Source organism: Hemicordylus capensis, chromosome 2 (genome assembly GCF_027244095.1).
Source record: "Hemicordylus capensis ecotype Gifberg chromosome 2, rHemCap1.1.pri, whole genome shotgun sequence".
Lineage (NCBI taxonomy): Eukaryota > Metazoa > Chordata > Lepidosauria > Squamata > Cordylidae > Hemicordylus > Hemicordylus capensis.
The window spans coordinates 303,136,412-303,154,266 of NC_069658.1; the positions used below are offsets into that span (position 1 = coordinate 303,136,412).

The 17,855-nt window shown below is 43.6% G+C and overlaps 1 protein-coding gene across 9 annotated transcripts in view; it reads right to left on the reverse strand.

The window, feature by feature from the left end:
* Window positions 1-311: 311 nt before the first annotated feature.
* Window positions 312-17,855, reverse strand: part of COL7A1 (collagen type VII alpha 1 chain) — a 216,234-nt gene continuing 198,690 nt past the window's right edge. For 4 of the 9 annotated variants that reach the window (XM_053299561.1, XM_053299562.1, XM_053299559.1 and 1 more), the window contains 9 exons: window positions 17,611-17,688; window positions 15,260-15,313; window positions 14,946-14,994; window positions 14,195-14,227; window positions 11,662-11,757; window positions 10,576-10,692; window positions 9,086-9,148; window positions 7,784-7,963; window positions 312-6,287 (listed from right to left, as the gene is read on the reverse strand). In XM_053299561.1, coding sequence (XP_053155536.1) covers window positions 6,253-6,287; window positions 7,784-7,963; window positions 9,086-9,148; window positions 10,576-10,692; window positions 11,662-11,757; window positions 14,195-14,227; window positions 14,946-14,994; window positions 15,260-15,313; window positions 17,611-17,688 — 705 coding nt within the window. In that variant the 3' untranslated portion in view covers window positions 312-6,252. The remainder of the gene's footprint in view (window positions 6,288-7,783; window positions 7,964-9,085; window positions 9,149-10,575; window positions 10,693-11,661; window positions 11,758-14,194; window positions 14,228-14,945; window positions 14,995-15,259; window positions 15,314-17,610; window positions 17,689-17,855) is intronic. The other 5 variants (XR_008316932.1, XR_008316931.1, XM_053299564.1 and 2 more) reach the window with 5 other exon arrangements.

A 17,855-nucleotide genomic window follows, 5' to 3' on the forward strand; every position in this document is an offset into this window, starting at 1 on the left:
CTGATGTTAGCAGAACATCATCCATATTTTCTGACAGGTAGCAAAGGGGGAAAAAGGTGAATGTGGACTCTGAATAATATCAAAGATATGCCATATACATGCGGTAGAGAGGAGCCAGTGCAGTTGATGGTGCTGTTTACTGCTGAATGAGCAATGTAGATGGGAATGCAGAGAAGTGGTTCTCTTCCTTATTGTTTCTCAACACAATCATCTGATCTAACTTTTGATGGCGATTGATACTTTGTGGGTGTATAGGGAGGTGAGAGGTTTGATGGTGAGTTCTAACAGAACAGATTATGAGGACACTTGAATGAGGTACTACAAATTTTTATTCATTTATTACATTTGGATTTTTTTGCACTGGGACTGTAAGCCATCATTACAGGCATCTTGCAAAGAGAAGAAACAACTGTATTTCAACATATTTATTATATAGTCAGCACCTTGCACATAAAACCACAATGACAGCAACCGTCTTATATCCATCAAAGAGGAGGATGCTGTTTAGTGAAAATTCTTAGCAAGTACATGGGCAGAGAACAAAAGACAAGGGCCATCTTCCTTGTAGTACATTCACAGAGCCAAGCTACAGTCAAGGACATGCCAGATGATGGACCTGCTCTGAGGGTTTTTTTTGGACAGCTTGAGTGATTGGCAAGATTAATTCACATAGGCTGCGAAAGATCCTAGAATTGAAGGCGGTCTTGCTGGTCATCTAGAATAATAGAATTAGAGGACCTTGTAGGTCATATCTCAATGCAGGGAATCCTGAGCTAGAGCCTTCCCAACAGATGGCTGTTCAGCCAGCCTTTACCTAAAGACTTCCAGCAAGGGAGGGCCATTTTCCACCCCACCCTTCTAACATCCAACCAAAATCTATAACTTAAGGTCTTTATATTTAGTTCTAAGAATAAGTATTTGTCTGTTCTATGTGGCAGCTCTTGAAGAGTGCTACCACATCCTCCTCAGTCTTCTCCAGACTAAACATACCCAGCTCATTCAACCTTTCCCCAGAGGGCTTCTTCCACCCCCCAGACTGCTGACTATCTTTGTTGCCCTCCTCTGAACCCAGTTCGTTTACCTTCTTAAAGTGCGGTGCCCAGAATTGGTCATGCTGCAATAATCTCTGTTAATCACTCTTTAAGGTGCCAAAGGATTCTTTTGTTTTTACTATAAAATACTAATAATGGGTACCCCAAGTGAGGGGCTATTGCTTAATAGCAGACCCCATTTTTGCATGCAGAAAGCTACAAGTGTCATCCTTGACATTTTGTGTTGAAATTGTCTGATTTATATGCTCATACCAGTGCAGCGGGGAAGTAACTTGCCTAGGGAGCAAGAGGTTGCTGGTTCAAATTGTATGTTTCCGAAACTATGGGAAACACCTATATCAGGCAGCAGTAATATAGGAAGATGCTGAAAGGCATCATCTCATACTGAGCAGAGGTAAACTCCTCCTGTAGTCTACCAAAGACAACCACAGGGTTCTCCGGTCGCCAGGAGTCGACACCGACTTGACGGCACAACTTTACCTTATCCTATCCAAGGGTGGCAAACAACAAATGCAGGTTGTATATCATCTACAATGAATGAAGTTGCCTGAATAGGCCTTATGTGTCTACAGGCATGTTCGCTTTTATCTTTGGAAATGGAATTTTACACTGATAGTAACTTTCCCTCTATTCAAAGGATCACAGAGCTGAAAAGGATCTAAGATAATTAAGTCCAAACAGCTCTATCCAAATCCAGCACCATCCAACCACAAGTCACCGACAGGTAAACCCATGTAATCCAGTCCATTGTATCTTGTGAATTCTTGCTTGCCCACCTATGGCATTACTTCCAGGTGGTTCAGGCAAGAATTGTCTGCGGACTCCAGCACTAAACTTTCACAAGCGTTGCTTTTTTTGTTTAGACTGACTGTTCGAATTATGTTCTGATTCTCTGATATTGCAAGTCTATCTTTAAATTGGATTATTTCTACATTTACATCACAGAAATACAAGGCAAGCAACATCTCTTTATGGACTGGAAAAGGGATGGGATTATGGTCAGAATTTTTGTGGATGAGTCTTACTGTAGCTAGTAAACAACATTAGGACTTGGTGACATCCCATGAGATAGGATGTCAAAGCCCCTTTAAATCATTCTGCAAAAGAAACATTGGCCTTAGTTAATATATTACCACTAGAAGAAACCATTGAGTTTGACCACTGCTATAAAACAGCAGTGATCTCTCAATCACCCTCCCCAAGAATATTTAACTGAAGCATTATCCTGTACTTTGATTCAAAATACATTAGGCTTATCTAGAGAAAGCTAGGCAAACATTCTGTAGACACCCAGTAGGAACTAACATACAATCCATCAGTTAGGCATGCTTAAACCAGTGGATTTCAGTTGGACTCATGTGCCCTGGGTTTTGTTTAATGGTGTTCGTAAACCTAATTGATTTCTATGGGATTAAGATGCCTAATTTGGGGTGGAAGTGAATTCCACTCAAGCTAGAGGGGGTTCTATAAAAATGTTCAGGATTTTAGTGTTCATTAGCATCCAGCATAGGCAACAATTCATAACTCATTCACTCCAGAATAGTCATGTGGGATGTGAACTGTTGCTTGTCCACTGAATAGATCACTATGGGATTACTGAATGGTTATTTGACTACAACAGATACTACCCTTCTGCATATCAGTGGTACAACCCCGCCCCCCACATTTGTATATAGTTGTTTCACCAAGTCCCCCACTTTTCTACAGAGTTCTAAAGAAAGAAGCTGTTATATCTGTATTTGCATTTGACATAAGAGCACAGGGGATGCCAAAGGATGGATCAGGGAAGGGGAGAAACAGTGCTGGAGTGTAGAACAGGAAGATGGCAGGTTTAAGAATTGAGAAAGAGTGAGAACAGAAAACCTGGAGCTGGGGCGGGGGAATAGTTTCGCCTTTAAAAAATGCCCTATAGTGGCAGCAACATAGCACCATTCTCAACAATTCACTGATTATTTCTATAACATGCTTCAGCAGGTTAAAGAAAAGGGCCATTAAAAAGAGTGTTTCATACAAAATCCACACATACAAAATAAATGTGCTCTGATTTTTGTGCTGTGTCTTCCAATATTTTATTGTTTTGGAGATTATTGCTTACTGTTCACAATTAAGGTGAAACTTCATCAAATGAATTAATGTTCAAGGAGTAATATTTACAGTACACAGGAAAGTGTTTTCCCTATTATTCTGGTTGTTCTTTCACAGCCACGTGTCCCTTGCTCCCGTGTAGTGGCAAAATACACACAGTATCACCAAGCTTTTAGAATTCTTTAACAATGCCACTCACCAAAAACTCCTCAGCAAATTTAGCAATTATGGGATAAGAGGATGGACCCTCTTACATATCTGTAACTGGTTAAAATAACAGGAAACAGAGAGTAGGGATAAAATTACCATGGAGGGAAGTTAAACAGTGTGGTCCCTCAAAGATCTGTGTGGCACCAGTGCTGTTCAACTTATTTGTAAATAGTCTGGAGTCAGGGTGGAACAGTGAGGTAGCCAAATTTGTAGATGACATCAGATTATTCAGGATGATGAATCCAATGCAGACAGAGAAGAACTCCAGAAGGATTTCTCTAGATCAGGTGAGTGAGCAGCAAAATGGCAATTAAAATTAAGCGCAAGTGTAAAGTGATTCACATTGGGCCAAAATATCCCAATTTAATCCATACTTTGATGCAGTCTGAAATGGCTGTGACTAGCCAGGAAAAATGTCTTGGATTGCAGCAGACAACTCACAGAAATTTTTGACACAGTGTTCAAACAACAATGAAAAAAGGCAAACTCAGTCAGAAAGCATTAGAGAAGATTGAAATAAAGTGGTCAGTATCATAATCCTCCTGTATAAATCTATGGTGCAGTCATATTTGGAAGACTGTGTACAGTTTTGGTTGCCCTTTTCTCAAAAAGGATATCAGCCCTGGAAAAGATATAGAAAACATCAACTGAAATGCTCAATGGATTGGAGTTCTTTTCACTTTTGTAGGCGAACGCAGTTGGGGCTTTTTAGTTTGGAAATGACAGCTAAAGGGGGACATGATAGAGGTTTTTAAATGATTAGGATTATAAAAATACTAGAACTTGGGGGTCATCCAATGAAATTGATTGGCACTAATTTCAGAACAGAGAAAGGAAGTACAATGCATAGTTACCTTATGGAATTCACTGCCACAGAATATGACAACGGTCATAACAGGTTAAACAAATTCATGGAGAAGATCTCTATAAATGGCCACTGTCTATGATTTCATGAAGCATCCATGTTCAGAGGATACCACCACTGAATACTAAATGCTAGGGACATACAACAGGACCGGACTGTTGCCTTTATGCCTTGCTCATAAGCTTTCCAGAGGCCTCTGGCTCCAGCACGGCTCATCTTTTGTGCTTAAACTTTCTCATCTGAAAGCCCAGCCTGGCATCCTAAGGCAGGATGATCTTAAAAACCTCAGATCACTATCTCATGAGAACATCACCAATGTACTGGACATTTTTCAGGAAGTTTTTCATACCTGGCTTTTAGTTTGCATCTCCTCCGAAATGGAGGGTGAGTGTTCACATATTGGCCAAATTTACCCTGAAGTCTCTGCAAGCTATCATTTTTTTGGTTAAAACACCCCCACACAATTCAGGTTTTTAATTGCACATTAGAGTGTAGCCCGATCTATTTTCGGGGTAAAAAAACCCAGGTTTTGATTTGGGTTTTTTGGGCAACTTTGAACTTGCAGTAAAGCCTCTCAGTAAACCACAGTAAAGTCTTTTGTCTGGGTAAACTCCTTTCTGGACACTCAAATCCAATTTTTCAAATGAGAAAAATGTGTGTGTGTGTGTGTGAGAGAGAGAGAGAGAGAGAGAATATGTATGTATGTATGTAGCTTTTGCTTGGGTCCAGAGTTGAAAAATAAAAATGAAAAATGAAGGAGTGCTGCCGCCATGTGGGTAAATGGAAGATTACACAAAATGATGAATAACAGGCAGGTAGATGAGAGGTTTTAGAGCACAGTGGCACCTAGGCCATATTGTTCCACACCAGAATACATTTCAAGCATTTGTCTCTAAGTTTCCATTCAGTTCATGTATAAAACTTCCTCCTGGCATTACAGGACTTGAACAAGAGGGGTTGGTCTCATAGCAGTGTGCACTATAAAACCCCTGCTATCCACTGCAGGACAAGAAGTATTTCTAAGCTACATGGCTGTGAAAGCTCCTGAGTGCAGGCTGTGTTGAAAGAGAGAGACATGTTTAAAAAAGCAGGAGGAATACTTCTGCCGAGGATTCTGCTTCCTGGTTATGTAGTTAACCAACACTGAGTGAGATTTATTATCTGATTAGTACTTTTCAAGTGACTAGCTCTTACTCCTGCCATATTGGCAGGCTTGGCAAATGGACATACTCCTAAAGCTTGTTTTGGTAGCTGCAGGGAAGGAAGGGCCAACAACTGCATCAGCGCATCCCCTAAGAAATAAGACACAAGACCAGCAACAAAGAGTAAGAAGCTATGAAGGAACAGGGATTCTGGAGTGGCTGACTTCCATTGGAAAGTCAGAGACCAAGCCCTTTGGAGCATCAGTAGGATTCTAGCTTTGGCAATGAGTCATGAGACTGCCATGCTCTCATACTCATGGCTCTGCTCAGTAACAGTGGGGAATTGTAGCTCCCCAGGAACAGTCTGGCTCTTAAGAGATCGCCAGGCTGACTTCCTGCTAGTCCACTGTAAGAGAGAAAAACCTCACAGGAATTCAAGCAAGTTGCAGAGAGAATCAGTTTGGTCTGGCTATAATACATTCCATGTGTCCTCAGTTGGCCAGCATCAAATAAATTAAGAGAGCTCAAATTAAAATATGTCTTTTTTATATTATATATAAAAGAGGTTATACATATGATTTCCATTTGATAAAAATTTCACCTTAATTTAAAAAAAAAATAAACCAAGAGCAACAAAAATACTTAAAAAAAAAAAAGAATAGCACCATTTATCTGCTCCAGCTGAAGCAGCCACCCCACCCCGCCTCCCCAACACACACACACACTTGTGCTGTAGGCAGTAGAAATGGCAGCAAGGAGAGTTTCAGACCAAATGCATTGTTTGTGTCTGAGCTGTTGAACAGGCAAAGAAAGGGTTTCCCATTGGGAGCCTCAAAGCCAAGCCTCTTCTTTTGGTCACTTCTTCAGTCCTCTCAGAATAGGAAACCCACTTCAGAGTTTACACACTTCTGTTCTTATCCAATGTGTTGTCACCTGGGGAGCGGGGAAACATTATTATTAGAAACAGCAATATCCAGAAATGGATCCTGCTTTCAACAATTATTGCTATTGTTCAGAAGAATGAACCCGTAGCCCCTCTATGGGGATGGCATCAGAGGTTGGCCAGCTGACTGAAAGCTAGGGGGCTTTCAAGGGCTCACTTGCTGTGCCACCCTAACCCTCTAGGTGTGCCCCTCGACCAGGCCAGCCTACTTGGGCTCAGGCTTTGTCAGAGAGGGAAGCTGAAGATGTGCACTACCCTTAGTAGTCACTCCCACACACCCAGTACAGCACATCAAGAGAGCTTTGGCATGGAGGGAGGGAGTCAAGGCAAGCAGTGCCTCAGACTGCTCTAATTGACCATGACAGGAAATGCCACTTCCCTGCTCCTGAAGCTTACATCACCCTCAGTCCCCACCCCTTTCTTCTGAAAGTCCTGTACAGAAGTTGAGGGGATGACAGGAAGAGCCAAGGCCAATGCCTCCCCTTTTCCACAGCCACAACTCTTCACCGGAATCCTTGTCTCAATGTGTGTATGTGTGTGTAAATGTATATAAACAACAAACAGACAAATCCCCAGCCACGCCTTCCCTCCTCTCCCAAACCTATCTCCCAAACCAACACATCAGTTGGACCAGTAAATCCTTCCCTTGTTGACTGGAGTAGGCTTGTCCTTGCTTTTCCACCCCTACTTTCCAATATATCAGTTCTCTTCCCACTCTTGGCAGAGAATCCTCACACTATTACCATCAGCTCTCCATCTCACCCACTCTCAAACAGATCAGATGGCAGAAGACATTCTTAGGTGGTCAGGACCAGAAGGGTTGCTGGTCTGGTGGTGGCAAGCATGGCTTTCCCCCTTAGCTAAGCAGGGTCAGCCCTGGTTTGCATTTGAATGGGAGACTTGATGTGTGAGCACTGTAAGATATTCCCTTCATGGGATGGAGCCGCTCTGGGAAGAGCAGAAGGTTCCAAGTTCCCTCCCTGGCAGCATCTCCAAGATAGGGCTGAGAGAAATTCCTGCCTGCGACCTTGGAGAAGCTGCTGCCAGTCTGTGTAGACAATACTAAGCTAGATGGACCTATGGTCTGACTCAGTATATGGCAGCTTCCTATGTTCCTATGCCCCAGGAGAGAACCAAGGTCAAATGAACAGACCAGCCAAGTGGACAAGCCAGGATCAGGGGACAAGCCACGAGTCAGAGTTGAAGCCAAGGGTCAAAGCCCTTGGCCTAAGGGACAAACAAGAACCAGCAGTGAAAGACAAGCCAAGAGTCAGAGTCAAAACCAGGGGTCAAGTCAAGCAGATACTCTGACTAGGAAACACAAAGATCAAGAAGACCCTGAAACTGAGGCAAAGCCTGAACCCTAACCCTATTCTGGAAGGAACCAATGAACAGCCTGGGTGGGCAGGGTTGAGAACGTGCAGGCTCTCAGCTTCCTAGTCTGAAACACAGGGCAGTTCCTTCCTGTCTCTTTGCCAATGCTTACCTGCATCTGCCTGCGGCCTGCATTGAAGCTCACAGTCTTCCTTGGAACTGAAGCGGTTGCGGTTGCCCCTGCAGCCACTGTAGATGAAGGGCCGACACTTGGATACTTTATTGTTATAGTACCATCTCAGCGTGTACCTGCTGCAATCTCCCTCATCCAGTGGCAAGGTACATGGCTCAGCTGGAGGAACAAAATGGAACAGACCAATACACCAGCTTCTTTAGCATCTACTTTCTAATACTGCACTTCACAGAACCTCAACAGAAATCATTACAAATCTTCTCTAGCATCCCAGACATAATTAGAAGACAATGCGAGCACAGTATGGAAAGGAGCCACATAGGGGTGGTGGTTAACATAGCAGCGTGCACCTACTTAAGCCTAAAGACCGGACTAGAGCTCTGTCAATGCTAAAGCAAGTCAACGTTAAAGGCTGCCTGGCAGCTTCAGACAAAGACTATTGGGGGGGGGGGTTAGTTCTTGTTTTCACGTATGGTTTTGATGTGTTATTGTGCTATCTGGAGTCTTACTGCAGTGCAAAATGGGATCCTGTAATTGGTCTGGGTAGTTGTTGCCTGATTAAATTTAAAATGATTAGCAAGAAATGTTTCTTCTAGCAAGTTGACAAGCTAGCCCTTGGCTGCATACACCATCATTATCACTGCTGTGCCGAGTTCTTCTTATTTGCAAATTGGGGGGTTCTCTGTACGCATCTAGCTAGTTACAGATGAAAGATCTTGACTTCCATTTCTTCAATGTATAGATTTTCTTAAACGCTCTTACATCACAAGGATGTTAATTTGCTCATCCAGGATATGGAAGTCAACATTTGTGGGAACCAGTGGCTATATGAAGAAATGCAGCCAGAGGCATGCCATGATTTTTATCTCCACTAGTTTAAGCCAATGCCTTTGAAGTGCCATGCCTGTCTACCACCACCAGACTGAACTCCTCTATGAACAGTAGGCTGAAAATTGTCCTGCCAGCATGTTGGCAGTACTACAAATACCACACAGGATCAGGATGGAGTATTTCGCCTGCTAGGACTCCCACCCCATTACCTCTGGAACAGGTGGCTCATGTATGTGGCCACATGGCAGCAGCACAAGTCAGAAAAAAAACTCTGGCAGTTGCATACATCCCATGGGTCATATGCTCCCTATACTGGCCTATAAAATTTGTTTTATTATTCAAAGTATCAGAAGTTGGAGGCAGGAGTGGATCTGGATCCCAGGAGGATGGAAGGAAAGGAGACAACTATTCCTTTTGAGAGAAAGGCCATAAGGCAGGACTGCTGCTTACCTTCCTCAGGGGGAGCTCTCTTTTGCCGTCCATGCTTGGGAGCAGCCCTTGGGCTCATTACTTCTACAAACAGGGAGCAGAGTACTGGTTTAAGAAGCCATGGCCCCAGGAGAAGCTTCTAGCTTCAGTGTCCAGCTCCTCCCTACCCACCCTACCCAACAGGCAAAAGGAATGGGATGACTAGCACATGGATAGACTGTAGCTTCAGATGAGGTGCTGAATTTATTTTGGGGGGATAGACAAACAAATAGATTGCATTGCAGCACCATCCAGATGCCTAATGGAAGAAAAGAGGAAGGTGAGCTGCAGTTGTTCTCTCATTCCTACTCTCACAGTCCACATGGCCTTTCAAACTTAAGGTCAAAGGCTCCAAAACTGGATGTTATGGTTTGTGAGCATTGTTTGCAGTACCAAAGTAAAACAGTCACTTGGAATGTCCTGGAAAGTTACAAGGGAAGGACTCATAGCATTAGCAGAATGAGTCTTTTACTGGTGACAGTCAGCTTTAGTTATCGTGTTGTTCTAGGGGCATGATTCTCACTTTGATTGTAAGAGCTCCTGGTTGAGTTACCAGGTAAGCCCATGCACTGGGGAAAGGAGGGATTACACCTTTGGGGAAGGCCAATAGCTCAGTGGTAGAGCATGTGCTCCACATGCAGAAGGTCCCAGCTCCAATTCCTGGCACCTCAAGGGAGGGCAGGGAAAGACCTCTGCCTGAGACCCTGGAGGGATGCTGTCAGTCAGTGTAGACAACAGTGAGCTAGATGGACCAGTGTTCCTACTCAATATAATACAACTTCTTATGTCCCCATGACATCTTACTATCTAATACATTTACTAGACAAATGGAACAGGAGATGGAGGAACCTTTTTCATTTTAATAGGGGCTCCATCACATCATTGCCCCTAGTTTGGCAATGATGCCAGTCCACGTGCGACACCAGCCTAAGATTCAAATTTGAGCATCTACATTTTGACACTGGATTTGATATTTACCAGTCTTGCAAAGTCAATGCACAAGTTTAGGTTTAGCTGCTGTAGAGGGCCGTTAATCAAAGTTAACATTGTTTATTGGTTCCAAAGTATAATAAAGAGGGTTCCTTTCCATCTCCATTCTGCAATAAAAACATCTTTGCTACTCTTTCTACTTTGAATCATCACTTTGTTGCTGCACTACAGAGACTTGGCGTTTTTAGAAGACAAGAAAGGGAAGACGACCATCAGCTCCCACATCTGGAAAAGACCATCTTTCTTTGGGCTTAAGAAAATTGTGCCTCCATCCTAGTTTGTTTTTTTTAAAAACTTCTTTGCCAGGGCTGTAACAAATATCTGTCCAGTGTCTACAGAGCCAGCAATTTCACATAACCAAATCAATATACTTCCATAGGAGCACAGTGCCACAGCCTGTTGCTATCCACACCCAAGGGTTTGTTGGGGGTTGGTTCCCAATGCCTTCAAAAATGTTTTGCATGCAGATGGATAGAGCTCACCATCCCTCAGCATTGGGCTCTCTGTACCATCTGCTTCCAGGCCCTCTTCATAGTCCTCTGTGTAGATGTACTCATATTCAGGGTCATTTATGTTCACTATGTCTCGAGTCTGGCCCCCTACAAAACAGGAATGGCTGTTGAGAAGGACTTCAAGAATGAAAATAACTAGATGGCTAGGAAGGAAATGGGAACACCTCAAGTGCCTGTACTGGTTTATCCCCACTTTCTTAGAAAGGGCCACTTTTAGTTCCTGACAAAATGTAGCAGCTGGTGCACTGCTAGTGTTTGAGATGCAAAGCTGGAAGTACATATCCTCACACACTGTGTTCATTTACTGTTTGGTACAGATCACCTGTCTGAAGACAAGAACCACAGCATAGGCATATGTGCAACTCTGCATGACTTAGGAGTTCAAATGAGTATCTGTGGGCCACTTCATCCATGGCATGTCCTGCAACCACCAATCCTTTCATGTTATGCTCTCTTGCTAGGCCTTGGTACTCTTGTTTTCAACATGAAATGGATTGTCACTAGGATTAGAATTTGCCTGTATTTTCAGCCTTATTATCATTAACTTCATTTATTCCAGTCATGTTACTCTGCTGTAGCAAAAACAACAAAGAGCCTTGTGGCACTTCCAAGACTAACAAATGTAATTGTGGCACAAGCTTTGTGGGCCCATTCTGTCAGATGCATGACATTGATTTGAGTCATCCTATGCTGGCAGGTATATAAATTTGGAGTCAGCTTTATATATTTGACAAAGAAGACTCTGACCTATAAAACTTGACGTTGCAGTACATGTGTTGGGATTCATCAGGATTTTAACTTTATTATGCTCATCATGAATTGGCCTTAGGTAGAACTAGACCTTTGCATTCAAGCATACACTCAGGCTGAGTGTGTAGATAGTCGTGCTTCCTAAAGAGCTTGCATATTCCCTGAAGTTGGTGTTACAAGGAAAGTGAAAATAAAATGGAAACTACTACAGGCTTGCAGGGAAAGGAGCGGGGTGATGGCAAAAAATCTATGAATGCTAACAGAGATTATGCTGTGCACAACAAAACACCAAGAGACAAGACTCACCTTCCTCTTCCTCAGCGTGGGACAATGTAAGCACAGGGACTATTTGAGCATTAACAGACGGGAACGGTTGGGTGGATGGATAGTTGGGGAGGAGACCTGGGAGGGGCAAGGTCACAATGCACACATCAATAAGCACATAAGAATAACTGACACACTGCTTATTCCCCAAGACAAAAACAAACAGGCCAACCAGCCAGAATTCAAAAGCTCCACCTTTATTGCCCTTAAACATTATTGACAGGGAGGAAAACCTTGGAAAAAAGATTTGTGTGGACCCACTGGGACGATTGGGGACATAAAGGATTTTGATGTCCATATTAGTCCAGTTCAATGGCATCTCCAATTCAGCCAAATCGCCCCACCTTTAACAGAAGAGGACCTCTTGGAAAGAGACCAGTCAGCAGGTAACTACGTGATTAAATTTTATCCCAGTCTTCTCTCACTGCTGTGTATTTGGGATGAGGCATATAGGGTACTCTTGAATGCTGCTGTGGACATACATATTTGGGTGGATCAACATTTTATCAATACACAACAAAAGATATTTTCTAGTCAAACATCTATGGTAAGTTTATGCCAGGGAGATACATGAGTTCAGCACAGGATGCTCCTAGATATGCAGCAGTGTTACAGGTAGATCAGAAAATGTCTGAGTTCATGGATTCCATGTGCAAATGTAAACATAAATATAAGCACTTCTGAATTCTTCCTCTTCCTTTAGCAATCCAATTCTTATAACAAGCCTGTGAGCATAATTGATTCTCTGCTGTCTGGCATTTTCTCCTGGAAACACTCCTCATCCTTTCCTTTCTACAGAAATGGTCCAGGCTTCTACTGGGGTTCTTTGTATATCTGGGATGATTCTCTGCCTTCTTGATCACCTGTGCTGCTAAGATCCTAATTTCCACTTATATTTCTTCTTCCTCTCTTGCATGTGCTTTCCTCCCACCTCCCACTCTCCTTTGAGAACAGTCGGGTAAATAATACATGTTGTGTTTACCCAGGAATTGGCTACACATTCTATTTAAGTACAAGAATATGAATATGATGAATATTTATATACTGCTTTTCAACACAAGTTCCCAAAGTGGTTTATATAGATATAAATAAATAAATAAAATGACTACCCTGTCCCCAAAGGGCTCACGATCTAAAAAAGAAACATAAGATAGACACCAGCAACAGCCACTGGAGGGATGCTGTGCTGGAGATGGATAGGGCCGTTGCTCTCCCCCTGCTAAATAAAGAGAATCGCCACTTTTAAAAGGTGCCTCTTTGCTCAGTTAACAAGGGAGGAGCCCCCAACTTACGAATGGGTTGTGTTCCAAAACTTCGTTTGTAAGTTGGATGTTCATGACTTGGAATGCATATAGTCCCCAAGAATAACAACATGTTTGTATGTGCAGGTTGACGTTTGTAAGTTGGGGACTTCCTTAATGTAATAGATTCTAGAGCTTTCAGCTTTGTTTGCTTGTATCAATGGTGGTGTGATTCAATGGATGGCGTCTTGCATTTTCACTCGAAGACCTGGAACTGAATGCCAGTTCAGCTGTAGGTTCACTAAGGTGACATGAGGCTGAACTACACATTACCAGGACTGGAAATACAGAGCTCTGCCAAACCTTAAAAAGCATCAAAGAGGGATGCACGACTTGGTGGGGAGAAGTGGCATGTGAGGAGGTTGCTTCCCCTTCCTTCACTTGCGTCTTCCCTCTGCACTCCCCCCACACAGCCAGGACTCCTAAATGCATGTTTGCTGTAGCTGGATGGAAGAGGGAAAGGTGGTGGCAAGAAAAGGGCTAAGCACCCCTCCTGCCACCAGCTACTTCCCTCCAAATCGCACCCCTTCCCCATCGCTGTTTAGGTCTTGGGGGTTTCCATACCTTGGACTCTGCCAAACATCTAGTTTGGCCTCAGGAGATTATCACTCAGCCTCCCTGTCTGTGAAATGTGGCTGCCTACTTACCTCACTGGGTGTTGTCAGGCTGTATATAAGACGATAGTATATTCTGTCTGCCCTCAACCTGGAGGAGAGAGCAGGCTTTTATTCTAAATCAGGGATTCTCAATGTTGGGTCCCCAGATGTTATTGGACTTCAACTCCCATAATCCCCAACCAAAGGCCACTGGGGCTGGGGATTCTGGGAGTTGAAGTCCAATAACATCTGGGGACCCAACATTGAGAATCCCTGTTCTAAATAATAATTGAAAAAGTATGTCTTGGTTCCCAAGAGCTCATCAGTTTAACTCTTGCACAGGACTGAAGACGTAGGGCATTTGTTACCTTCCTCATCCCTAACTCCATTTTTGACTAGAGAGAATTCTCCAACAGCCAACACTTCTCCTGGGCTGCCTGCACAATCTGCCTATGCACTATCTTCCTGCTTGGGGAGGGGAAGCCCCTCTCCTCAATGCAACCTCCTGTATATCTGGGAGCATAAATTATCAGTGATGTGCTGGATGGTGCTCTACCACTGGCTGGAATTATGAGTGCTGCCAAGAGGGAGGCAATGAACAGTAACCAAACTACTCACGTCGCTCAGGAGGGGAAAACTGGCCTCCACAAGCTGAAATGAGAAATGGAGAGGTGGTTAATTCATCCAAGAACCCTGTTCAGTCTTTGCTCTCAGGCACTGAAGGCCAAACAACATGTTTTGCAGGATATCTGTGACTGAGTTTCTCAACTCAGAGTCCTTTGAAAAAAACTGAATCATAGCTGGGCGGGGCTGCCAACTTGTTTGGAGCAGCAGCTGGGGGCAGGGAGTGTTTAACCCTTTGCCTCATGCCATTTTCCTGATCAAAATTACACACACACCCCTACATACCTACCTGGCTGGTTCTCCTTGTAAGCAAAAATGTACAGGTATCTGTATACTTTCTCCTGCAGGCTGTTGGGGTGTGTGTGACTTTGATTGGGACAATGGCATGGGAAGAAAGGGTTATGCATCCTTCCTTCCCATCACTGCTGCAAGCAAATAGACCACACTCTCTCCCACCACATTTCAGTTTTAAAAAGTTAGGAGATCTAGTTACAGAATGCCTATGTAGCAATCACGTTTGATATGGAGATAATATTTCTAAAGGGACAGTCTGAGAGGCATATGCACACCTAACACCATGGAGAAGCAGTTTCAGGTCCAGCCTGAGCAGATGATATAGACATGACAAAGCTATTTAAAGGAAGGGGATAGAAGTATGAAAAAGTAGAGAGAGAAAGAAGATAGTTCAGGGAGAAAACATAAGAAAGCACAAGAGGTTTGAGGTTAGTGCTGGATGGAGTCTTACCACAGTGCTGACTCATCTCCTGCCTGACAAACAGACGGACCTCTTCTTCCTGCAGAAAAGATAAGAGAGAGAGATGAGTGCAAGATATGCTGAAGCCTCTTTTACGGTTGTTAAATCTCTGACAGATGACAAAGGGATGTCAGGCAGATGCATGGCGAAACCGGCATATTCCAGTACAAGGGCTAGGTCAAAATGGAGGTAGCAAAGGGGAGAATCTGAGAAGCATGCAGTGTGGGAAACTGACAGAACTTCTGACTAAAGGAGGAAAAAACTTTTATTCAGGATTTCATGCAAGAGGGTTGAAGTGGTCTCACCATCATGCCAGGCTCTCCCTTCTCTCCTCTGGGACCATTAAGCCCTTGACTTCCCTGCCAACAAGCAGAAAAATAAATGGACAAGTTTATAACAGAAGCATTGGACAAGGCAAGACTTGATTTTGATCTGTACTTCATGAATTACTTATTAGAAACAGGTCCAGCTCTAGGCTTGAGGGAAAAGTGCCCTCATGCTTGGGTGGACCCCTATAAAGTTCACAAAACATCATTCTGGGGCATTTTGTAGGTGGGGAAAATGGCTGCCTGAAGATAGCTCTGCTAATGCTTCTATGGAATAATAATTAAAAAAAACAAACCATGGAGACCAATCCTTCCTGGCAGAATCAATAATGGGTCTTGCTGGGGCACTGGAGTCCTAGGAGCTGCCCCAAGGATTCTGTATGTGGTACATGGTCTCATTTGAAACATTTCTACTTAGAAATTGAACACTCAAGAAGGTGTATGATATTGCAAAAACAAATTTACACAAACAATAGAACATTCAACAATGTAGTAACACACACACACACACACACACACACACACACACACACACACACCCCTTCAGTAACAGCAAAAGCAATCCACAGGCATAATCAGCCATGCCTACAAATGCCTTAAGAAACAAAGAATTTTTCAAACTGGTAGCAAATCTATCAAGTGAGGATGCCAGCCAGCATTCTCAAAACAGGGCATTCCACCATAATGTGGGTGCCACAACAGAGGAAGGTCCTACTCCTAAATCTCTCAGATCTTACCACAGTTAAGGAATGCAGAAGAAGGTCATCTTAAATGACCTCAATGAGTGAGGAAAAACTTATGGGAGTAGGCATGAGATATGGAAGATCTACACTGTTTACACACAGAGAATACATTCCCTTCCTCCGGTCAATGCCTTAGTTTTTCACAGATCCCTGGACTGAGTCAAGTTCTGCTAGAACAGCCTTCTCTAAGCTCAGACTCAGGTTCTAGCTATTAATGTTTTGCCTCCCATTCATCCAAGCCAGACATGCAATTCACCAGAGGAACACACATTGTATGTATGTATGTATGTATGTATGTAAGCAAGCATATTTGTTTTATTTAGCATCTTTATTTACTTAGCATATTGGTTTATTGACCAAAACCCACATCTTTGGGTGGTTTACAATAAACCACCCATTTATGCACACATAGGGGATAAAGCAATAGCTTGGTGACAGAGCATCTGTTTTGCATGCAGGTTGTCCCAGGTTCAATCCCTAGCATCTCTGGGTAGGGCTGGGAAATATGCCTGTCTGAAAGCTAGACAGTCACTGTGAGTCAGAGTGGATAATACTGCGCTAAATGGACCAATGGTCTGACTTGGTATAAGGCAGTTGCCTATGATCTCACCGCCCAGACAATGAGGCCGTTCTCATGACCAGCCCTACTTGGGATAGAAGTGCCCTACTTAAGAACATAGAAAGATGCCATATACTGAGTCAGACCATAGGTCCATCTAGCTCAGGATTGTCTTCACAGACTAGCAGTGGCTTCTCCAAGGTTTGAGGCAGGAATCTCTCTCAGCCCTATCTTGGAGATGCCAGGGAGGGAACCTGGAACCTAGATGCTCTTCTCAGAGTGGCTCCATCCCCTAAGGAGAATATCTTACAGTGCTCGCACATCAAGTCTCCCATTCATATGCAACCAGGGCAGACCCTGCTTAGCTAAGGGGACAAGTCATGATTGCTACCACAAGACCAGCTCTCTTCCCAGCTACTTGGGTAGGGCAGGTCGTGAGAACCACTGGGATCACAAGCAATCCTGAAGCTCTTCTGCTGGAGCCACGTGTGCCCTTCTACCTCACACAGGGGACTGCTGTTTTTAGGAACAGCCACGTATCTGCCATAACATCTAGTTCCAGTTCTAGGGGAGGCTGGAATTTGTTTCCTTTCTATAGAGCTTCATTGTTTCATTAGGAGGACGACAGGATTTCAGATTTTAGGTAGATCTTTTTCTAAGGTTGCCACTAAATTTTGTGGTGGATTTTGAAGTCTGGCTAGGTGAATCCTCCTGGAAAGGGTGAGAAAAGGGCTTGCCAAATTCTGTAGACCAGCCAAGATGCATGCTGCTGATGTCATCAAGTGCAGACCAAGGCCTAGAAACTTCTGGGCAGGTCTAGCAAAGCAGATCAGACTCCACAATATTTAAGGGAATGGCAAGTGGGTGTTTGGGAAAATAGTCTGGAAAGTCTGTAACAAATACCAACCGAGAATCAATGGTGACTGCCCATCCCTAGTGTATTCCAAGGCAAAGAAGGCACTCGGTTAGCGAATGTACACCAAAAAGCATAGCTAGCGTACACCCACATCAGGAACATGCTTACAAACCTGCTCTCCTCTTTCTCCTGGGACACCTGGAACTCCTCGAGCTCCTACGACTGATTCTCCTGGAGGCCCTCTTTCCCCCTGCAATGGGTAAACATACACTGAGATAACCTTGTTAAGTGAGAGCTCCAGAATGGTGTCACTTGATATGGCCAGCAGCCCAGTAGCTGATTCACATTGCTCTTGTAAGCAGGATGGAGTTTCTTCTAGAAATTCTTTTTTGGTCAGGTGTGTGTGCTCATTTTCGT